We start from the raw sequence: 24079 nt of genomic DNA, 5'->3' as shown, positions 1-24079 counted from the left end.
CAATAATAAAATTTAATATTTCCGAAGCGGAGCGAGGGCGGGTCGCTAGTTAATAATATAAGTTATTTATCCTTGACATTGTTTTGCAAAGAAATGCATCAAAGGAATTATCAAAAATTAAATATTTTTCTAGTCAGTATAAAATACGAAAACTCAATTCGGTGTGATTTAAATGTAAATATCAGGATCAACAAGCGTAGACTATGACACAAAAAGAAAATTAATAAGAGAAAGAATCTACATAAAACTAAAGAAATAACGAATAGCATATACCTAGTGTGTTTATGTTTGCAAATCTAAGGAGAAAACAGTGTCAACCTATAAAACCTCATTTTACAAGAACATCTATTCCTAATGTATTTATATATACCATTAAATATAAATGTAATCCTTCATATTTCTATGATATAATTAAAAATATAATACTTTTAACATTTAATCATGCATTTTTATTTTCATTTTGGTATTTCTGACATTTCAAAAACTTTAAAATGTTCGATAAAATAATTTTACGTACGATTAAACCGCAAAAACAAGTTTTATAATTATGTCTACAACTCGCGTAATCTTATGAAAACATGCACCATATTTCCCAAAGTATTTGTTTCATGCGATAACACACTTTTCAAACGACTTTACAAACGATCTCAAATAATAAAACTAAACAAAGATAATCTCATTACCCTATTCTTATGCGAGCTTAGAACTAGTAAACGAGTGATATCAGACTAGAATACAAACAAATGCATTCATGATTTACGCTGAAAAGATATAAAAACACAACGCATCCATTTTTAATAACCGGTATTCTTTATCAACTCACTCATTTGCATCCGTTTGGTTGAAGAGAACGGCTGACTTGGACATCAAATATGTGCACCTCTTATTTAACTTAACATAAAAAAAAACGGTGATGGTAATATGTATAATGAAAGCGAAGATTTTTAGTGACAAACATATTACTTAATTTTGAAAGTTTCAATATTCCTCAAAATGGTGCACAAAATTCAAATTGAAGAAAAGATTCCGTCCGTGAGCAAATTTAGATCAGTCCTGTCACAGGTACCTATATTTTTTTTTTATAAAAACTATATTCACTACAGCTTAGAATGATAATAATGTCAAAAGCAGAACAGAAACTGTATTAAACATCCTTATTGAATTCAAATTAAAAAAGTCTAGTCAAAACCACCCATTGAACTCTAGTGTTAGAATTTCTCTAAAGTTATTTATTTTATTTCTTTTATCACAACGAAACAGTGAACAAGCAAGGCCTCAGGCATAAACCTCAGGTCTTAAGGTGGGTGGCGGCTGTCACGTTGTGATATATATGTATTGGCTCGGGTAACCACTTAACACCGGACGAGCCGTGAGCTCAATCAATTTTTTATTAACAAATAATTAAAAGAAAAGTCATTAACAAAGGTATTGGTAAATTAGAGTTTTACTGTTTAATTAAACACCAGATAAAGGCCAAGACCAGATCAACAGTTTTTTTTTTTTTTTTTTTTTTTTATGATTGAAAGATTACTGGTGGCCCGGAGGCCTTTCCAGCTTCACCAGGACAGGTGGGCGAGCAAAGGCTCAGCCAGGAGGGGTGGGATTTGCTAACAGCTGCCCGAGCGCCTCCGAAGGAGACCTAACAACTCAAGAGCAATTGCTTCGCGAATGAATCTACTACCGGATCGGAATCGCGACCCACTGAGAAGATCCGGCGAGAAACTCAGCGGGCTGATGCATGGGTTAGGTTGCACGTCGACCTCTTTGTCGAGTTCGACGAGTACGGTTACCGGGGTTCCTTAGCCTGCTCCTAGTGTTAGAGCTGAAGGTATCTAATGCAAGAGTTATTGGATCTGATGGATCCGTAAGGACGTGTCTAGGGCGACGACGGTGACTTGCTCCTGCGTGATCAGGATTCGGGGAGTAATCAGCGGCGGCAACGATAAGGCGATTATCATGACGCATAGCCTTATCGAAGTAACGTTCCGACACTGACTTCATATGTTTACGGATCGATTCGAGGCCCAGGTCGTCGTGTAGGTCGACGTTCCTCACGAACCACGGAGCCCCGACGGCTAACCTGCAAAAGCGGGATTGTAGGGATTGGAGGGTGTCTATGTGTGTGCGGGCCGCGTGAGCGAACACCACACTTGCGTAAGTCATGACGGGCCTTATGCAAGTTTTGTAAAGTGTCACCTTGTTCCGAAGGGACATTTTACTCCGCTTACAGATCATGGGATAGAGTCTACCGAGAATAAATGCGGCACGGTCACGGACTGTTTTTATATGCGGGCGGAATGTCATGGATGCATCCAGGGTGACTCCCAGGTACTTGACCTTCCTGGTCCAGGGTATAGGTTGGCCAAAGAGGGTGATCGGGGGTGTGATATTTCTCCTCCTAATGCGGGAGGAAATAAGCGGAGAGTTTCCCCTTTGAAATAACACTGCTGTGCTTTTCGCTGGGTTGATGTCTATGCGCCATTTTCGGAACCACTGTCCGAGGGCTAACGCTGCACTCTGGAGCTTACTCGCGATTAGGGACTTGTTTCTACTTGAGTAGTAAACGGTTGTGTCGTCAGCGAATAAGGCTAGCTGGGTCGGCGGCGACCGGGGAATATCATTGACAAATAAACTAAATAGGAGCGGAGAAAGAACAGAGCCTTGCGGGACTCCAGCCGTGAGTGGTCGCGGGGAGGAGCGGGTTCCCTCTACTCGATATCGAAAAGAGCGGTTAGACAAGAAGTCCCGTATGATGAGCACGAGACTGTCCGGTACGCCCATGTTAAAAAGTTTGAAAATCAAACCATTGTGCCAGACTTTGTCGAACGCTTTTGCGACGTCGAAGAAGAGGGCTCCCGTGTAGATCGGTTTTGGTCGGTTAAGTCCCACGAGAATGTGCTCCGTGAGGCGGTGCACCTGTTGTACGCATGAGTGATTTGCACGGAATCCGAATTGTTCATCGATGAGAATGCCCTTTGATGAGATGAAGTCTCTGAGGCGTTTGTAGAGCAGACGCTCATACAGTTTGCCCAGAGACATGAGGAGGCTAATCGGGCGGTAACTCGTCGGATGATTTTTTGGTTTACCGGGTTTGTGTATGCCGATAACGTTCGCTTCTTTCCACACCGCGGGAAAGATACAGTTAGCCATAGCGGCATTGAAGATAGATGCTAACATCACGATGAGTTGGATGGGTAGAAGTTTAATAACGCGGTTAGATATACCGTCGGAACCGGGAGCTTTGCGAGGACGTAGGTCTTTGATCAAATCTTTAACTTCCATCGGGGTGACGGGTGGTAACGCATCCAAGGGTGGCAAGGAGGCTCTGCGTTCTACCTCACTGTCTACTAATTCTACATGAACAGGGTCCACGGATTGAGTGCTGGGCGTGCACTGGGTTTGCAATGTATCGGCCAGCAGCTCTGCTTTTTCATCATCATCGAACGCCGCGAGTCGGCCTGAGGGGCCTACGAGGGGGGGCATAGCTACTACCGTATCCGATTTGAGAGTACGAGCTAAGCGGTAGTAAGATCTTTGAGAGGGCGCGAGTCCTTCTAAGAAATCAGACCATCTGGCATCTCGGACTTCGGTGATGCGAGACTTTACGTCGCGTTGTAGGGCACGCATTCGAGTACGATTTTCCACGGTAGGATACCTGTCGTAGGCGCGTATCGAGGCGTTCTTAGCTCTAAGGAGTTCCCTAATATCATCGCACAATTTGAAGCGGTGAAGGAAGTCCTCCGCTACAACTTGTTTCGATGATCTATCTAATGTTGAGGTGATGTGTGACGTTAAGATGTCTATGGCTTCAGCGGTATCCTGAGGAGACGGGGTAGAGTCCGGGTTAAACGGGAGCGATGGTGGATCAGATTCAGCCAGGCTAATGCCCAGCGTGTGCCAATCCACCACAGTCCTCATGACGGGAACGGAATTGGGAGCGCGACCGAGCTTCATAACGACGGGACGGTGGTCTGAATCTAACTCTGAAACTACTTCGATCGAGTGTAAGCGCAGAGTTACGTTTTTTAATAACGCTATATCGAGTATATCCGGGCGATGCGCGATATTTAGCGGGTAGTGAGTCGGGGTTAGCGGAGCCACGATATCGAAGGCGAGATCATCGACTAACGCGTCAAGCCGCCTGCCATTCGGGGTTGTGGTGTGTGAGTTCCACCTGATGTGTTTACAATTTAGGTCGCCCGCCAGAATGACAGAGCTTCCCATGCCGAGCAGCGCCTCGATATCACTGCTTAGAACGATCTTATCCGGTGGAAGATAAACGGACGCGATAACGATCGGCGCGTGTCCCGTCAGTGAGATTCGGCACACTGATGCTTCGATATTAGTGAGCGCAGGAGGATCGAGCGGGACGCAATGCAGGGCTCTTCTATAGTAAATGACGGTACCACCACCACGAGCAGAGAGCCTGTCGTTCCTGACCATATTATAGTTCGCGATTTTAGGGTCACGGCGCGCGGGCTTAAGTAGGGTCTCCTGCACTAAGAAAATGTCAATTTGATGGTCACGCAAAAAATCACAAACCTGATCACGTTGATTTGCGAGACCGTAAGCGTTAAAAAATCCTATAGTTACGGATAAGGGCTTTATTCTACTAATGTACGCCATTGATTACCGGCGGAGTGAGGGGAGGACGTACGTATTTAACGACGCGTATACGTCAGCGTATTCCTGCACAACGGCGATGAAGTGTTGTGCAGTGGAGGCGGCGCGAATGGCGTCACCCAAGGCGTTAACACGCTCAAAGTTGATGGACTGAAAAAAGTCGATCGCTAGAGCGAGATTATCGGACGCGGTCGGAGTGTTGGTCGCGGGGGAGGAACGAATTGCGGGGGAGGGACGTATCGCGGGGGCGGGACGAATCGCGGAGGGAGGAGCTGCAGCCGTGTTCGTGTACGGCAACGGTTTGGCCCAGGCCGAGCCGCTGGGCACCGGCGCCGGCACGAAGGCAGGCTTAGTCTTCGGCACAGAGGGTGCTGAGGCTTTGATGTCTGGGCGGGAAGCTCGGAGGCGGTTTTGGCGGGCGACGCGACGATTTATTTTTGGAGCTCGGGGGCATCCACGGTAGTTCGCGGGGTGACCCTGTGTTCGGCACAGGACGCAGCTAGGTGGTTCGGTGGCGGTTTTCTGGTCGCGAGTACAAAGGGCCGTGGCGTGATCGCCCAAACACTTAACACATCGGGGGCGCGCGTGACAGTTACGGGAAGAGTGCCCGTACAGTTGGCAGTTATGGCACTGACTAGGTGTGCCTTTTTTATGGGGGACTTCGACGGCGATACCGGAAAGTTTACAGACGGTCCGTATGTTAAAAATATGCTTACCCTCGGGGGTAGGCTGGAGGGCGACTAGAACCATATTGTATGGCTCCCTACCGCGGCCGGTGTGCATGCGGTGCACGGAATTTACTGGTAGGCCTTGTTCTATCAGATCAGCCTTGACGAGATCGGCATCTAGCTCCTTCGGGATTCCACGTATGACAACGCGGAGTTCGCGCTCCTCCTGGAGCGTATAAGTGTGGAAGCTTATACGCTCCTTTCGGAGGTAACTTGAGAGGGCCCTATGTTCGTCGGGTGTCGTTACTTTTATTTGAATCCCGTTGGCGAGATTACGGGCGCTGACAAAATTAATATTTTTGGCCTTAAGGGCCAGGGAAACTCGGTCCCAAGCTGCCTTCTCTTGAAGGATTACCGGGGGAGGGGTCTGAGTTTTAGGTTGTGCCACTGGACGCGGCGACGGTGTGGCACGGACAGCGGGAGCGACGGGGGTTGGAGGGCGGGGACGCGACGCGTTCGCGGCTTTGCTTACTTTAGCGACCGCGGGAGCTCGGGCCTCCGCAGCGCGCTTTTTACCTTTTTGGACTACTGTGAATCCATCAGTCGCGGCGGCGGGGGAAAGGTCGACCTCCATGTCCGACTCTGAATCGGATGAGGAGGGCGCGGGCGACCTGCGGGTGGGTGTTTTAGCGGGAGCAGTGGACGACGCAGGCACGACGGAGGCTGTGGACGAACACACGGGTGCAACGTAGGTCGCCGACGAACGCACGGTTGGGGCGGAAGCTGCAACGGTCGACGCAGAAGTTTTGGGCGCGAGTATCGGCGACACGGGATCGGCGGGCACGACGGAGGCCGCCATGGACGACGCAGGAGCGACGGGGGCGACGGAGACCGCCGGCGAGTTCGCTGCGTGATGGGCCTTGAATTCTAAAAATTCTGCCGATAACGTTGGGTACCTAAGGCGAAGAAATTCCGCAAACAGGTCGACCGTGGACTCCTCGCATTCCGATTTGAGCAACCGACGCGCGTGGACGTGCTCATTGTTTTGTCGGAAGTGACTACCGGTGATAATAGATCATTGTTCGTGGCACATCTGTGGCCCAAGTGTTTCTCGGAATTTGTACCTGCGCCTAATTGCAAGGCATTGCCGCCCGGGAACTGTGCAGTGGTTCTATTCACTCTAATTCTATTCTATTTATTCTATTCACTAAAATTTCTAAAATTCCTAGAATCGCTTCGGCCAATTTAGTGTTACCGACGCAGGGGCCTCGCCGCAAGGCGAGCGCGTGTTTAAGTCCCGGGGCCGCCCCCCCCGGGCGAAAATCACGTAAAGATGGAGGAAAAAATTTTCATCGACTTCATTCGGGAAAAATATCCGACAATCGCGCCCGAATTCGAAGCCTATAGGGCTTCATTTGGTAAATATTCTCCCCCCGCATCTCTCGCCGCTGTCGCCAAACATGCCTCGCAGGCATGCCTCGCGTGCCCCGCCGCCGGTCCGTGTTCAAGCGCACGTACGCACGCCGCCGCCGTAGCGTCTAACGCCCCCGCCCCCGCTACCCCCGCGCCCGCGTCAATCACGTCAGTTTCGTCCGTCGCGACCTCAATAGCGTCTAGTTCAGGCTCCGATACCGAATCGGAGATGGACTTCGAGTCCGCGACTAGCCCTCAACCCGGAACCTCGGATGGGTTCCAAACTGTAACGCGCGGTAAAAAGCGTACTCGCGTCGTGGAGTCCCGGAGCTCCATGACGAAGCAAACCAAGTCCGCGACCGCCTCCCGACCGCAGGTAGTCGTAACGCCGGAGTCGGACTCCGCCCGCCGCGTAATCCCACCGCCGCGCCCAAAAACCGCGCCCGCGCCTAAAACAGTTGTCCCGCCCCCGCTGATACTCCAGGAGAAGTCAGCGTGGAATCGCGTATCCCAGGCCCTTCAGGCCAACAAAATTAATTATACCCATGCGCGTAACGTCGCGCATGGGATTCAGATTAAGGTCGCAACGCCGGGCGACCATAGGGCCCTCTCTGCTTACCTCCGAAAGGAAAACATAGGTTATCACACCTATGCTCTTCAGGAGGACCGCGAACTCCGCGTAGTGATACGTGGAGTCCCCAAGGAACTCGACATAGACTACATAAAGGAGGATCTGATCGGTCAGTCCCTCCCAATAATTAGTGTGCACCGGATGCACAGCGGACGCGGCAGACAGCCGTACAATATGATTCTCGTCGCGCTAGAATCAACCCCGGAGGCAAAGAAAAGAATCTCATGTCTCAAAACGATATGCGGCCTCTCCGGGGTCACCATCGAAGCCCCCCATAAACGTGGTACTCCCGGGCAGTGCCACAGGTGCCAGCTCTATGGCCACTCAGCGCGTAATTGCCACGCGCGCCCCCGCTGCGTGAAATGCCTCGGCGATCACGCAACCACAGAATGTTCGCGTGTTAGGGAAACCGCGACGGAACCCCCAAGCTGTGTCCTATGCCTTAAGCAAGGGCACCCGGCAAACTACCGCGGATGTCCTAGGGCTCCGCGTAAACGCCTGAACCACCCAGCCCCCCGAACCGTCGACCCAAAGACTTCGGCGCCTTCAGTGCCGAAACCAGCCTTCGTACCGGCTGCGGTTCCCACCGTCTCGGCGTGGAAAAAACCGCTGCCGTATACAAAGGAGGGAACACAAAACGTACCCCAGCTCCCGCCTGCGACACGTCACGCGCCTCAGCCCCTGCTCGCACCTCGCCCCGCGCCCGCGTACCGCCCCCCGCAACCCTCAGTCGTCAACGACTTCGCGCTCGTGCGCGACTTCGTCACCGCGGTAAACTTTGACCGTCTGCGATCGTTCGCAGATGCTATCCGTAGGTCGGTAACCCCCGAACAGCGGCTCGCGGCCGCTTTCGATCACATGGACGTCTACGAGTCCGTGTCTCGCACGTTATAAAAATTCTTTACCGGTAATCAATGGCGCAAAAAGGTAGAGAAAAACCGTATTCCCTTACGTTAGCATTCTACAATGCTAACGGACTCGCGCGGCAACGCGATCAAATTTTCGAATTCCTCCGCGACAATCTTGTAGATATTTTGTTAGTGCAGGAGACCTGTCTGAAGCCCTCGCGTCGTGACCCGAAAGTCGCGAATTACGTCATGGTTAGGAAAGACAGACTCACCGCCTCCAAAGGCGGGACTGCCATTTACTATAGGCGGGCTCTGCACGTTGTTCCTCTCGATACTCCCTCGCTCTTACATATCGAGGCGTCAGTGTGCCGTATCTCGCTGACGGGACACCAGCCGATCGTCATCGCATCCGTTTATCTCCCCCCGGACAAGCCCCTCCTGAGCAGTGACATCGAGTCACTGTTTGGCATGGGAGACTCCGTCATCCTGGCAGGCGATTTAAATTGCCACCACACTAGGTGGAACTGCCATCGTACGAACGTTAACGGTAGGCGTCTCGACGCGTTTATAGACGACCTCACTTTTGAAGTAGTCGGTCCCCCAACTCCAACATGTTATCCGTATAACATCGCGCTCCGTCCGAGCACTATAGACCTGGCATTGCTTAGGAACGTAACTCTGCGCTTACGTTCCATCGAAGCACTGTCAGAGCTCGACTCAGACCACCGACCTGTCCTTATGCAGCTCGGTCGCCCTCACAACCCAGCCACTGTTACGAGGACCATGGTGGATTGGAATAAGCTGGGCACGTGCCTAGCCGAAGCCGCTCCGCCAATCCTCCCTTACGGCCCGGATTCGAATCTATCCCCCGAGGACACCGTCGAATCCATAAACATCATTACCGATCACATCTCTTCCGCGATCATTAGATCTTCAAAAGAAGTCGATGTGGAGGACAGCTTCCACCGCATCAGACTGTCCTCCGAACTTAGTAATCTCTTAAGAGTTAGGAACGCGGCAATCCGGGCTTACGATCGTCTTCCCACGCATTCAAATCGGATTCGGATGCGTCGTCTACAACGCGAAGTCCACTCCCGCCTAAGTGACGCGCGTAACGATAATTGGCATAGTTATTTAGAACAACTCGCGCCCTCCCACCAAGCATACTGGCGACTAGCTAGGACTCTCAAATCCGAAACTACCGCTACTATGCCTCCCCTCGTACGCCCTTCAGGCCAACCACCGGCATTCGATGACGATGACAAGGCTGAGCTGCTGGCCGATGCACTGCAAGAGCAGTGCACCACCAGCACTCAACACGCGGACCCCGAACACACCGAGTTAGTCGACAGGGAGGTCGAGCGCAGAGCTTCCCTGCCGCCCTCGGACGCGTTACCCCCCATTACCACTGACGAAGTTAGAGACGCGATCCACAACCTCCAACCTAGGAAGGCACCCGGCTCCGACGGCATCCGCAACCGCGCGCTAAAACTCTTGCCAGTCCAACTGATAGCAATGTTGGCTACAATTTTAAATGCCGCTATGACGCACTGCATCTTTCCCGCGGTGTGGAAAGAAGCGGACGTTATCGGTATACATAAGCCGGGCAAACCGACAAACGAAACTTCTAGTTACCGTCCGATTAGTCTCCTCCCGACGATAGGAAAAATTTACGAACGGCTCCTTAGGAAACGCCTCTGGGATTTTGTTACCGCGAACAAAATTCTCATAGACGAACAGTTCGGATTCCGCTCTAAACACTCGTGCGTACAACAAGTGCACCGCCTCACGGAGCACATCCTGATAGGATTAAATAGGCGTAAACAAATCCCGACCGGCGCCCTCTTCTTCGACATCGCGAAGGCGTTCGACAAAGTCTGGCACAACGGTTTAATTTACAAACTGTACAACATGGGAGTGCCAGACAGACTCGTGCTCATCATACGAGACTTCTTGTCGAACCGTTCGTTTCGATATCGAGTAGAGGGAACTCGTTCTCGTCCCCGTCAACTGACTGCCGGAGTCCCGCAAGGCTCCGCGCTCTCCCCGTTATTATTTAGTTTGTATATCAATGATATACCCCGGTCTCCGGAGACCCATCTAGCGCTCTTCGCCGATGACACGGCTATCTACTACTCGTGTAGGAAGATGTCGCTGCTTCATCGGCGACTCCAGATCGCAGTAGCCACCATGGGACAGTGGTTCCGGAAGTGGCGCATCGACATCAACCCCACGAAAAGCACAGCGGTGCTCTTCAAAAGGGGTCGCCCTCCGAATACCACTTCGAGCATCCCACTCCCTAATAGGCGCGCAAACACCTCCGCCGTTAGCCCCGTCACTCTCTTTGGCCAGCCCATACCGTGGGCCTCGCAGGTCAAATACCTAGGCGTCACCCTCGACAGAGGGATGACATTCCGTCCCCATATTAAAACGGTACGCGACCGTGCCGCCTTCATATTAGGACGTCTCTACCCTATGCTTTGCAAGCGAAGCAAACTGTCCCTCCGTAATAAGGTAACTCTCTACAAAACTTGCATACGCCCCGTTATGACGTATGCAAGCGTAGTGTTCGCTCACGCAGCCCGCACCAACTTGAAGCCCCTTCAGGTTATTCAATCCCGATTCTGCAGGATAGCCGTCGGAGCACCATGGTTCCTGAGGAACGTGGATCTCCACGATGACCTGGAGCTTGACTCTGTCAGTAAGTATCTACAGTCGGCATCGCTGCGCCATTTTGAGAAGGCGGCACGACATGAGAACCCTCTCATCGTAGCCGCTGGAAATTACATACCCGACCCAGTAGACCGAATGGTAAACCGTCGACGTCGCCCAAAGCACGTCATTACGGATCCTCCTGATCCATTAACGGTGCTCTTAGGCACCACAAGCACCGGTCACCGTCCTCGTCGATCCCGTCGCTTGCGACGAAGGGCTCGACGAGCGAACTAACCCATAGACACAGCCCACTGAGTTTCTCGCCGGATCTTCTCAGTGGGTCGCGTTTCCGATCCGGTGGTAGATTCTGCGAAGCACTGCTCTTGCTAGGGTCAGTGTTAGCAACTCTCCGGTTGAGCCCCGCGAGCTCACCTACAAACGTTAGGGTGAAGCTGAAATAGCCTCTCAAGGCTATCAGCATAGGTAGGAAAAAAAAAAAAAAAAAAAAGTGGACTCCATTATAATAGACGAGTGCCCGGGGGGGGCTGCCCCGGGACTTTAAAAACACACTCGCCTTACGGCGAGGCCCCAAAAATTGTAGTAATCGCAATTAATTACGGCACACAGCCGTCCGCTTGCAAACGGGCCACTAAGTTACCGAACGAATTCCTGGAATTTAGGGGTCCGCCCGCTCACAGATGGCGATGCGACGCAATTAGCACAGGTAGTCACTTCCGAGAAAACACTTGGACGCCAGATGTGCCACGAACCGAGGTCGGCAATCGAACGGTCGATGAGCACGTCAGCACGCGACGGGTGCCTGAATCGGAATGATCAACAGTTTTCTGAGCGTGCTACAAACATGCAGGCAGATTTTTGACACATAAAATTAAATGCCAAACATACTATACCGAAAAGTGTGTTTACAAAGTTATATTTAAAAAAAATAGTTTAAAAAAAATAACAAAATACGCTTTTATAGAAAATCCAACGAAAAAATAGAAAATTAATTTTAATAAATTTGAATTAAAAATAATGTACGAAAAAATTATTTTATTGTAAAAAAGCGTGGGATTTCAGGATATTATCAAAATAACCCTTCTACTCATATCTGTTCATAAAATATTTATAACTACTGATACCATGCACCCCACGCTTTTTTTACAATAAAATAATTTTTTCTTACACTATTTTTAATTCAATTTTTTTTTTAATGTTAAATTGTCATCGGTCCTTAATAATACCCAATTTGGAGTTAAACCGACGTTTTGAAGGGGGTCAAAATCATGTTCAAAGATTCCGTTACAAACATACATACATACGTCTGAATAAGAATAAGCAAACATACATACGCTAATAAAAGCGTATTAAAAAAGTCTAATTTATTGTAGTTTAAATAATCGTCGTTTATTTTCAGCTAATAGCATGTATGTCTCCAAACTTACTTCTGTTGGATCTTGGTATGGCCGTAAGCTTCCCAACCATAGCTTTACCGGCTTTGCTGAATGCCACAGAAGGATTGTCTCAGACGCAAGTAGAGGCTTCGTGGTTTGGTAAGTTCAAAACGAATGAAATCTATACCTTAGAAAACGAGGCTTCGTGGCGAAGATGTTTTTTTATTGCCCTTGTAGGCAGAAAGCATACGGCCCACCTGATGGTGAGTGGTTACCGTCGCCCATGGACTTCAGCAATGCCAGGGGCAGAGCCAAGCCGCTGCCTTCCGCTTAATACTCTCCACAAGCCTCGTTTGAAGAAGGACATGTCATAGCGCTCGGGAAACACCGTGGAGGGGAGCTCATTCCATAGCCGGATGGTACGTGGGAAAAAAGACCTCTGGGAACGCACTGTGGATGACCGCAGTGGCTCCAGGTAGTATGGATGAACTCTACTCCGGTGGCGGGCGGTGCGATGGTAAAAACGAAATGCCGGTATCATCTCGAAGAAGAGGAAGACTTTGGTCTTCCTCTTCTTCCTCTTCTTCTCTGGAGGCGCCGGAGTCCGACATAACCCGGTCTATTACCCCTCTCGACCGGGTATGCGTAAATAGATTCCCCAGCGTAAAAAAAAAAAGGTGAGCTCACGGGCGCAATCTGAGAGAATTGCTATGACTAGCCCCAGCAAGAGCAGTGCTTCGCTGAATCTACTACTGGCTAGGAATCGCGACCCACTGAGAAGATCTGGCGAAAAACTCAGTGAGTAGTGTCTATGGGCTAATTCACGCGTCGAACTCTTCCTTGAAGATTCTAAAAGCACCGAGAGTGGGTCGAGATATCCGACAAGACATGTTTTGGGTGATGGCGGCCTTACTTTGGCCCGTCACCTGCGTCAGATATATAGTTAGCGGGACAAAGCGCAAACAAGCCTGTTCATCACACGAATGTTTCCGATGTGGGAATCGAACCCACGACCCTCGGTATAACCGTCTGAGCTGCTAACTACCAACCACAGAGTTCGTTCAATTAGTTTGTAACATTCACAAGTGGCTATTGGCTAGTAGCTTTGCATTATTTTTTTGTTTCTCTAATAATGTAACTTGTAAAAATAATGTAATGTAAAAATAATGTAACTGGAGCCTTGAGATATAAGGTCTATTCTAATTCTAATTCTAAGGTCTCAAGTATAGTTACAACGGCTGCCCCGCCCTTCAAACCGAAACGCATTACTGCTTCACGGCAGAAATAGGCAGGGTGGTGGTACCTACGCGCGTGGACTCACAAGAGGTCCTACCACCAGTTTTATTGCGGCCTCTTTACTTTTTGCTCTATCCGCAACGGATGCATCATTTCGAAACCTTTGCAGGTGAGCCCACTGAGTTTCTCGCCGGATTTTCTCAGTGGGTTGCCTTTCCGATCCAGTGGTAGATTCTGAGAAGCACTGCTCTTGCTAGGGCCAGTGTTAGCAACACTCCGGTTTGAGCCCCGTGAGCTCACCTACATGTTAGGGCGAAGCTGAAATAGCCTCTCAAGGCTATCGCATAGGTAGGATCACAAAAAATGCAGTTTATTAATAGCGCATCAATGATAGTCTTTCTCTTTTTCCCCTGTATCAATGCCAATTGCTCATTTTTTATACCCATCGCACCTCACGCTTTTTTACAATAAAATATTTTTTCCTTACACTATTTTTAATTGAAATTTATTAAAATTTATTTTCTATTTTTAGTTGGATTTTCTATAATAGCGTATTTTTTTAGTCTTTTTAAACTATTATTTATTTAGCTTTACTCGTTATTGAAGAAAATTGTGTGGAACAGTGGAAAACATTAATTGACAGTGTAGTTTAGTAGTGGTAGTCTTAATACAATCTTGTAAAGCTCCGATAACTCATTATGAATAAGACCGTTAAACTTACTTTAATGTACAGGAGCTAAATACATAATTCGACGCTTGAAAGGCAAACGTGACTAAGCGACAATAACTGCTTTGTACATAAATGATAGGCAATAACCATATTCGATGCGCAAAAAAAATATATTTCTAGGTCTATTAAAATCATTTCAATCCTAAAGCTAGATTCGTTAAAATAGATTTTTTTTCAGGTATTTCAACTTTAAATTAGTCTACTGTAAAGTTCACGCATTGTCGCTTAGTCACGTTTGCCTTTCAAGCGTCGATGTAGATATTATATTGTTAAATGCGATGCGTATTTTAAAAACATTCATGGCTTAATCGATATGGGCAATTCTTGGTTTCAAATGAGATATTAATTATTTTCATTAGATACAGTAATATTGTTTTTATTTTGCGGTAAGCTACGTTATTTGTATTTCATTTTATTTTCTGTGATGTGAAAGGCAATAAATGATTTTTATTATTATTATTATTATTATTATAGCTCAGATAACACAACGAACGCGTCATCTACTGACTAAACTGCGCCTAATGGGAAACGGTACGCAAAAACATCTACGTCGACTGACCATATCGAAGGGAAAGGTTTAGGAAGTGGGAAAGGAAGGAAAGGAAAAGTGTTTTAAGCGACATTTTTGCAACATTACCGGAGTGCGAGCTAAAGTATAGATTTTCGAAAAATATCATAACAAGAAACTTATAATAACAAGAATATCATCATAACAAGAAACTTCGTCAGCTATTTGAATGGAGTAAACTTAATTAAAGTTCAATTAAAAGTATCGAACTGTTAATACTCTTTTTTTTTTCGTACCTAAGCTGATGGTCTTGAGAGACCATATCAGCGTCACCGGGCGAGTAGGTGAGGTCACGGGGCTCAAACCTGACGTTATTGCTAACACGAACCCTTTTTTTTTAACGCTGAGGAATCCATTTACGGTTACCCGGTCGAGGGGGGAAAGAGACCGGGTTATGTCGGACTCCGGTGCCTCCAGAGAAGAACAGGGAGAAGAAGAAGACAGGGGTCCTCCTCTTCTCCCAATTCCTGCCGGGAGACTACGCCTTGAGAAAGGCGCGCGAGGCAATGCACGGCGTCAGTCACGCAAGAGCTACCCCGCAAAACCGACTACCGACTAAACCCCATCGAGCCCCACCACTCCGACTCCACGAAACCCTACGGTACCGCACAGTGCGCGCCGAAGACTCGCCGTCGCCGGTACCAATCCTGATAATAAGACGGCACTCCATCCCCGGGAAAATCCCGCAAGACGTCGTCTCGGAGACACACCGTGAGCGGTGCACAGGAGCCACCTTGCGCCGCCTCACCACCGGACCGACAACCGAGTACCGGGCACTCCCGCACCCGGCACCCGATAGCCCCTACGGGAGATGAGCGGGAGCTTCGCACCCATGCCGCCCACTCCGCCTTCTTCGCTGAGAAGCCGAAGAGGGATCCCACTCCCTTTCGCGCTCCTCAGCTAACACGAACCCTAGCAAAAGTCGTGCTTTGCAGAATCTACCACCGGATCGGAAACGCGACCCACTGATCAGATTCAGCGACAAACTCAGTGGGCTGTGTCTGTGGGTTAATTCACTCGCCGAGCCCTTCGTCGCAAGCGACGGATTCGATGAGAAAGATGACCGGTTTTGATACTAATACTAAATAAAACACACCTTTAATTAATTAATAAATGTCGCGTATTAAGCGGAATGTCGCTTTTCACTCCTCTATATAGCTGGAGAAATATCCTAAACCTTCAGTTTCTTAGTATGAATCTATGAAACTTAAAATCCTATGATATTAGAAGACGTAGTTACAGATGCGTTTTAGAATTAAGTTTCACCTTGTTGCTCGTATGAGTTACGAGCCTAAACGAACACTAAGTATATTGTAGCGTTATTATTAATTCTACAGAACTAGCCAGGAACTAATGTAAAGAATTTACGAAGAATTGTTATCTTTATTAATTCATTTCTGCACTTTAATTATTTACATAAATTCTCCCAGGTTGAGCCCGTAAGCTAACCCCATCCGCGAGAACCTGTAATAACCCCTTATGCTACCAGCGAATATGTAAAGAAAAATTAAGTGCCATAACATAACGTATATAACTATAAATATAAAATAAGTTACAATAATTATACTAAATAGCTCCTTTAAGAAGTTTAAGTAAAGTTAGTTAAATAAACAATTTCATATCTCTTCTGGTGAATTTATGTATGTATTTTTTTTCTGTCACTAAATCAATAAATTGAAATCTTGCCAATAACAACAACACGTTAGAATTACTTTTAAAACTGGTTAGACGACCTTACTAGTGTCAAGTGGTCACTGGACTTCATAGACATCAGCAACCACCGTGAGACATTAGTTCGAAGTCTTAGTTCTATATTGCAACGGATGTTCCAACCAACATCGGAACGCATTACTGCTTCGCGGCAAAAATAAACGGGAGGGTGGCGCTTACCCGTACGAGCTCACAAGAGGGTGTCCCCAACCAGTAATGATTGAGCCTGCAGTCATATTTTGGGTTATCACTGAGTCTCCATCAAAACCAGTTCAATATACACTGCAACCTTAATATAACGAACCTCAATATAACGACGGCCCCGATTTAACAAATTCTTTGTTATCCTCTTGAATTATCCATAAGTCAATGTAAAATATACCTTTACATTGCGAAGATTTCTTGCGAAAAACTTCTTTATAACAAATTTTCAAAAAATATATATGTAAATACATCTAATTCTAACGAATTTTGTCAACCCAAAACGTTTATCAGTATGACCCTTAATCCTTAATTGACAGGCTTAAGAAAAATTGTTACCTACCTAATTGTTTTTAAATAGAAAAACATTACGGTAATTTGATAAAAATGTGTTATCATTTATTAGTAGAACAACGCTATAACAAGATGAGTACGTAATGTTGGGGTAAATAAAACAATTTTTTTTACCTCTTTATAACAAATGGTAGACCAACCTAGCCTTAATGAAAACCGGTTGTGACGTGACGGTCCGGTCCAATGTAACGTAAGGAATGAGATTCCTCAAATTCAATTAATGGCAGTGAAAGTTTCTTCGACGATTTTCTAGAAAGATTTCTTTGAAAACTGTGAACTGTTGAGTAGTGATATGGACTCGCGCGTACTTATCTTAGAAAAAGAGGGTATCGTAGACTGGTGTCACAAATTCGCACACAATTCAGTTAAGCCAATGTGCTTACATAATAATACGTATTACTATGTAACTAGGTTTAATTCGAAATAGAAACCAACTATCATATAGTAATTCAATCTTCTAAGATTAGATACGTCGTTCACCATTCTCGTGTGAAGTGTTCACGCGTATGCGTATCTCATTTTCTGATAATTTCTTCTAGTTATTAGTATCGCATTAGAAAAATTGCCATTTATAACAATAATTTTATCCTCCTCCGTCCGTATGCAATATTTTTCAGTAACAAATAATTAATACATCTAAAATGAAATAGATTTTACAAACCCGTTATTTTCTTTTTCAGGTAGCATTTCATATCTTGCTCAACCTTTTGGGGCTCTGCTATCTGGTCCACTTGTAGACTACTTTGGAAGGAAAAAAGCAAACTTTTTAGTTAATATACCTCATTTAATAGCTTGGATCTTGATGTATTTTGCCTGGAATGTACCGATTTTATTTATAGCAAATACTCTGTTAGGGATTGGAACCGGGATAATGGAAGCGCCAATAAATTCTTATGTTGGGGAAATTAGGTAAGCAATCCAATAGCCATTTGAAATTATAATTATACATAAAAAAGTATAAGTAACCGAAATAAATGAAAATTACCGTTGGGCCTATTCTGAGAAAAGGCTTATACGCTATAGTGAGTCCGACTTTAGTTTGCAAATTGTGAAGTTGCTTTGTTAATATAATTCAGTTTGCGGCTAGTGGCGCTGTTCCAACTGCATACAAATTTGAGTTAACTTTTACGCTATCGATAACGTTAACAAACTCGCACTAAGCACACTGAACACATGTTGAGCACCTGTTTTTTTTTTAATTTGTGGCTATTTGTGGAATTGAATCATTGTTCAATATGAATACACCTGGGGTCTTGACCTTTAGGCCATGGATATATCATCTTATTTCCGCTCTATAATTTAACCCAAAAGGATAGTTTAGACCTCATCTTGCTTAGTTCTACTTACATATTGCTATTATATGTAATAATGATACTTTAGATATTGAGTGTTCCACCTCATATCTTAGATTCTTTAAAAACATATGATCAAAAACTTTTGAAGATATGTCTTATTTAAGGTATTGTTACGCCCTAGGGCTGGGGATAAATTAAAACTTCCACCGAATCATTAATTAAAACTTAATTTAATTATTAAGATTCATCAGGTACTTGTATCGCAATTCACTTCTTTCGCTTCATCGCTTCGGTTGATCCATTGGCTATTTTGCTTTTAATAGAACTGATTACTAACTGCTTTGACGACACGACATGTTTGCAATTCTCCAGAACATTTCCGTTAGTATTAGTCGTTTCCATATTCATTTTCGCTATATGACAACAGATGGTGTTACTTGTAGCACCATAACACTTCTCGAACACTCCCGATAATACTAGTTGTTTTGATAAGTATTTGAGCTATAGCTTCTGCTAAGTATTTGATGACAGATCTCGTACCGGCATAACATTATTATTATGTTTTTTTTTTTCTTAAATTTAAAGTCTAAATGCAAACTGCTCAGCTAATTAAAATAGTTATCATTTTTATAATACAAAATCCTATATTTTTTTATTGTTTCGTGAAATTTCATCACAAATGATATCAAAACTATTCAGGTCAATGTCAATAAAATATCTTCGTATTATTATATTTACCTGATTTCTTATCTTGAACTGTCGAAACTACAAGTGCTATACATTAAAATACTATACGTAAACTACTTTTGCACTTGTCGATTTATCAATTTACTTTTGTATTCCAAAAATTATTTAATCGGTATGCAGAAAAAAAATTAAAACGGCTCTTATATATACAACATAAGACGTTTATTTTCCTTTGGAATCTAAATTTTATTGAATATCAAATATTTTTATATCAGCTTAGCCAAGCCCTACATATTAGAGCCCCACCATAAAATATCCGTCTATTATTCAATTTAGATATATTGACATACATAAGTTAGGTAAGAAGAAACTAAAAAACAATATTGAAATGAATAAATGATTATTTAACAGTAGAATTCACAATCCGCATTATTTTTATTACTAGATTTGCAGACATGATCTCGGAATCCCACCACCTTACATTACGGCTCTATCACCTTTTAAACTGGAATTTAAAATAGCTTCGCGACAAAAATATGCAGGATTGTGTTACTCTCACACATATCGCACAATACTATCAGTAAAATCTGGGAAATTCTCTGTCAAATAGTGACATCAATAGCAAAAAGGTTTTACATCTAACATTAAGGAAATATATATGTATTATGTTATACATTATTTTAACCGACTTCAAAAAAGGAGGTTCTCCGTTTGACTTTTTTTTATAAATATTAGTTCCTCAAAATTTTTCTAGATTCTAGAAATCTTTTCCCAGATTCGGATTATTATTTTTTTATTTAAAATCTGATGCTTCTAATGTTTTCCAGTTCAATATTATCAAGATCTTTTTGAATTATCCGTAATAATTCATATAATAATATGGGTGTATGTATGTATAATTATTATACATATTATACTATTATACTAATTATCATATTATATAGCTTATTTTATTGAAGTCTGTTTTCTTTTTTGTTGTTTTGTATTAAACATAATTAATCATTTGTCAGTTTAACCATCATCATGTTAATCATCATTTATTAATCATAATCGAACTAAATAATTTTGTATTCGTTTCGTAATAAAAAAAACGATACAACTATGACATAGTCTTTTTAAATAACTATATCCATTAAACCCAAAAATCTTCATTTAAAATTTTCAGTGAGCCCACGATGCGTGGAGCCCTATGCACCGTCACTCAAATATTCACGTCCATTGGAATATTGGTAATGTATTTTCTGGGAACAATAGTAGATTGGCGACAAGCGGCAATCATATGTCTAGGAGTACCACTTCTTTCCATGCTATTAGTTTTACTTGTAAGTATTATACATATTTATTAATTGTTATTTAAATATGATCTTGCGATTTCAATTTGTGATTCAAATATAGAACATATGTTCAAGAGACGGAATACTAATGTTAAAATAAATAACCCTTTTTTCTGTTTCTTTTGAACAAATAAAAAATTTGAAAAAATAAAGTAAACTACAACATTGATAATAAAGATACTGTAGTATGCAAATAATTCTCTAAATCTTAGTTTCGAATACAGTAACAATAAAAGTTTAATAGTCTTCTTAAGGATTACGGTTTATGAAAATGGTGTACATTTTTGGAAGGCATTATAAATCGCCTGAAATATGCGTAGAGATACACAAATTCCATCCAATGATAATTTTCATTTTAACGAAATATGAATAGAATAATCTTTTTGGTATATGAAAAACTAAAAATTCCTGTGAATGCGTTTAATAATAAAGTGGAAATAATAGAACCAAAAACGGATTAAATAAAAGAAACAAACAAATGATGAAATATAAAAGGTCCACTATAAATTGGACACATAATCCAAGGAAGGTGGGTTAAAGTAGGTAAAGCAAGCAGCCGGTTGTAAAACTCATGCCAAATTCCTATGATGCATGATAAAGAGGATATGTTGCGTTGACCCTACATAATGGGGATTAAGGGAAAGAAGAAGACATATAATTGAAATGCTGACTTGATTCACAATATTGCGTAATAAAGATACTAGTTTAATTTTTAAGGTACCCGAAACTCCTGTCTGGCTACTGTTCAAAGGGAGAGAAAAAGAAGCATTAAAATCTTTGTGCTACCTTCGAGGGTGGACAACTGTTGACAATGTAAAGGACGAATATGATAAATTAGCAGTTTATGCGAAGAGTTTGCAAAACTGCGAAATCTGTCTCGCCACTGATGACGTTAAAATTGAGCAATGTGTCCACGCTCGAATGAATCCAGTAAAAAGGTATGCACCTAAAATATAAAATCTTCCAAAGAAAACATAGTGTATTTAAAACGCCAAACTAAATACACATTCTCAATGTTTTTGTAGAAATTTCGACCTGTTTGCACTTTTTTTTTTATTGCTTATATTGTTGGACGAGCTCACAGTCCACCTGGTGTTAAGTGGTTACTAGAGCCCATAGACATCTACGACGTAAATGCGCCACCCGCCTTGAGATATAAGTTCTAAGGTCTCAGTTTAGTTACAACGGCTGCCCCACCCTTCAAACCGAAACGCATTACTGCTTCACGGCAGAAATAGGCGGGGTGGTGAAACTTACCCGTGCGGACTCACAAGAGGTCCTACCACCAGTAAACCAGTTTAATATTGACTTTATTTTTAGATACATCTTAAAGATCAAATGCGTAATGTTCGGCAAAGAGACTCTAAGGCCATTAACATTGGTAATTCTATATTTTATGTTCTACACTATGAGTGGACTCATACCTATTAGACCTAATATGGTCAATGTATGTGGAGCCTTCGGGATGGTGGACAATGGAAAGAAGATAGTGGTAAGATATTACATACAAGTTAAAAAGTTATTCCATTTAATAGATAGAGGTCGGAATATTTTCAAGGTTTTATCACTATTTCGGCAACATGCAACATCACTTCCTCCTATTGAAGATTTCGACGTCACACTTAACCCATAGTATCGGCCCGTTGAGTTTCTAGCCGGAATGTTTTAGTGGGTTGCGAACCCCATGTGGTGTTAAGATGAAAGCAGCTATTCTTGAGCTGCTAGGTTTTTTTCGGAGGTGCTCAGGCATTTGTTAGGAAACCTTCTCCTCCGCTAGCTTAGTTCTTGAATTCACCCACCGGTCCAGGCTAAGTAAAATTCCGGACTAATCGCAATTCTTCCATACCAGAATAAGTATTAAATTAAATCTGTTTTACCCACAGCTAATGATCGGTGTTATAACTGTAATCATGGGCGTCATAGTCATCGGTATCATCAAAATGACCGGTAAACGAAAATTGATTATACTAGCGCTTCTCGGCACTGGTCTTTCCAGCACTGGACTAAGTATATACGCAAGATTACACGTACCTGATTCGGTGTCTTCATACGATCCTGCCACATTTCCTGTAGAAAAAAGCTACATACCTCAGGCGCTATTGTATTCCTTGGCGGTGTTTACTGGGCTCTGTATACCTTGGGTGCTGCTTGGAGAAATGTTCCCTTTTAAGTACGTTAATCACCTGATATTTTATATAAATTTAATTCTGGATTTTGTTTTACTTTTTTCAAATCATAAAATAAATGAGCAAATAAGTAGGAATGTTTTAGTAAAAATGATGATAATTACATAATATTTTCTCACTCCTGCTAGAGAAAGAATGAAGTCGTCGTGGCCTAAAAGATAAGACCTCCGGTGCATTCGTGTTGAGCGATGTACCTGTGTTCGAATCCCAGGCGGGTACCAATTTTTCTAATGAATTACGTACTCAACAAATGTTCACGATTGACTTCCATGATGAAGGAATAACATCGTGTAATAAAAGTGAAACCCGCAAAATTATAATTTGCGTAATTACTGGTGGTAGGACCTCTTGTGAATCCGCGCGGGTAGATACCACCGCCCTGCCTATTTCTGCCGTGAAGCAGTAATGCGTTTCGGTTTGAAGGGTGGGGCAGCCGTTGTAACTATACTGAGATCTTAGAACTTATATCTCAGGGTGGGGGGCGCATTTACGTTGTAGATGTCCATGGGCTCCAGTAACCACTTAACACCAGGTGGGCTGTGAGCTCGTCCACACCTCTAAGATATAAAAAAAGACTATTTTTATCTGGTCGTACAAGTAAATAGTACTATCCTACCTAATTCTGCCTCGAATGCATGCTCGAAGGCATGCTCGTTGCTATATGTATTAACTCCGTTAGCCTCTTGGCACCAAATGTTTATTTACTTATGTAATATGAAACGATAAATAAAAAAATACGCTTTTATAGAAAATCCAACTAAAAAATAAAATATAAATTTGAATTAAAAATAGTGTAAGGAAATATGATTTTATGGTAAAAAAGCATGGTCACATTTCCTTTCATAAGTAAACAATCGAAAGAAAGATATGAACTTATACATTCCAGGAGTCGTGCCTCAGCTCAAGGAATCGCTGCTGCTTGGAGTTACGTGGTGACGTTCTTGGGATCAAAAACGTTAATCGATTTGGAGAATTCGCTTAAGCTGTGGGGAACTTTTGCCGTTTATGCAGTTTTCGCATTTGTTGGCACAATATATTTATATTTCTTCATGCCTGAAACTGAAGGGAAGACGCTTCAAGACATCGAAGATTATTATAAAGGGGAATTGAGAATATTCGCGAACGATCCTTTTATAAATTACTTTAAGAGATTCAAGAGAAAACAGTCTGTCTCTTAGACCTGCATTTATATACTTAGTCTAACATATTATTTAACTTAATCGTATTATAGTATAATAAAAAGTTTTAATAAGCCTTTTTGTTTAATCTATGTCGAATATTTACTGCATCAAATTATAATGTGTTTAAGACAAACCTATTTGACCGAACATGGAATGCTTTATAACTTTTTTGAAATATACATTTTAATGTGAGAAAAAGACGATTTAAATTAAAATTGTAAATTCTTCTTCTTTGCTATATCTTATAACGAAAGCGCACCCTTATTTTGACAAACTTTGTAAGATCACTTTTCACGGCGATTAAATCGGCAATGTACCTCCCAAAAATATTTGAACTTGACCTATCTTCTATTCCATTTCCTAAT

General features: G+C 43.6%; 1 protein-coding gene across 1 annotated transcript; it reads left to right on the top strand.

Annotated features, from left to right (window-relative positions):
- The first annotated feature begins 686 nt into the window (after positions 1 to 686).
- LOC101739796 (facilitated trehalose transporter Tret1) lies at positions 687 to 23787 on the top strand. Its single transcript, XM_004931241.5, has 8 exons — positions 687 to 1062; positions 12256 to 12391; positions 17712 to 17940; positions 20179 to 20335; positions 21065 to 21285; positions 21668 to 21839; positions 22231 to 22517; positions 23420 to 23787. The coding sequence occupies exons 1-8, from the start codon at positions 994 to 996 to the stop codon at positions 23709 to 23711; spliced, it is 1563 nt and encodes a 520-aa protein (XP_004931298.1). The 5' UTR covers positions 687 to 993; the 3' UTR covers positions 23712 to 23787.
- Positions 23788 to 24079: the final 292 nt, after the last annotated feature.

Source organism: Bombyx mori, chromosome 7 (assembly GCF_030269925.1).
Source record: "Bombyx mori chromosome 7, ASM3026992v2".
In the NCBI taxonomy this organism is placed as follows: domain Eukaryota; kingdom Metazoa; phylum Arthropoda; class Insecta; order Lepidoptera; family Bombycidae; genus Bombyx; species Bombyx mori.
This window is presented reverse-complemented; position numbering and strand designations above follow the sequence as displayed.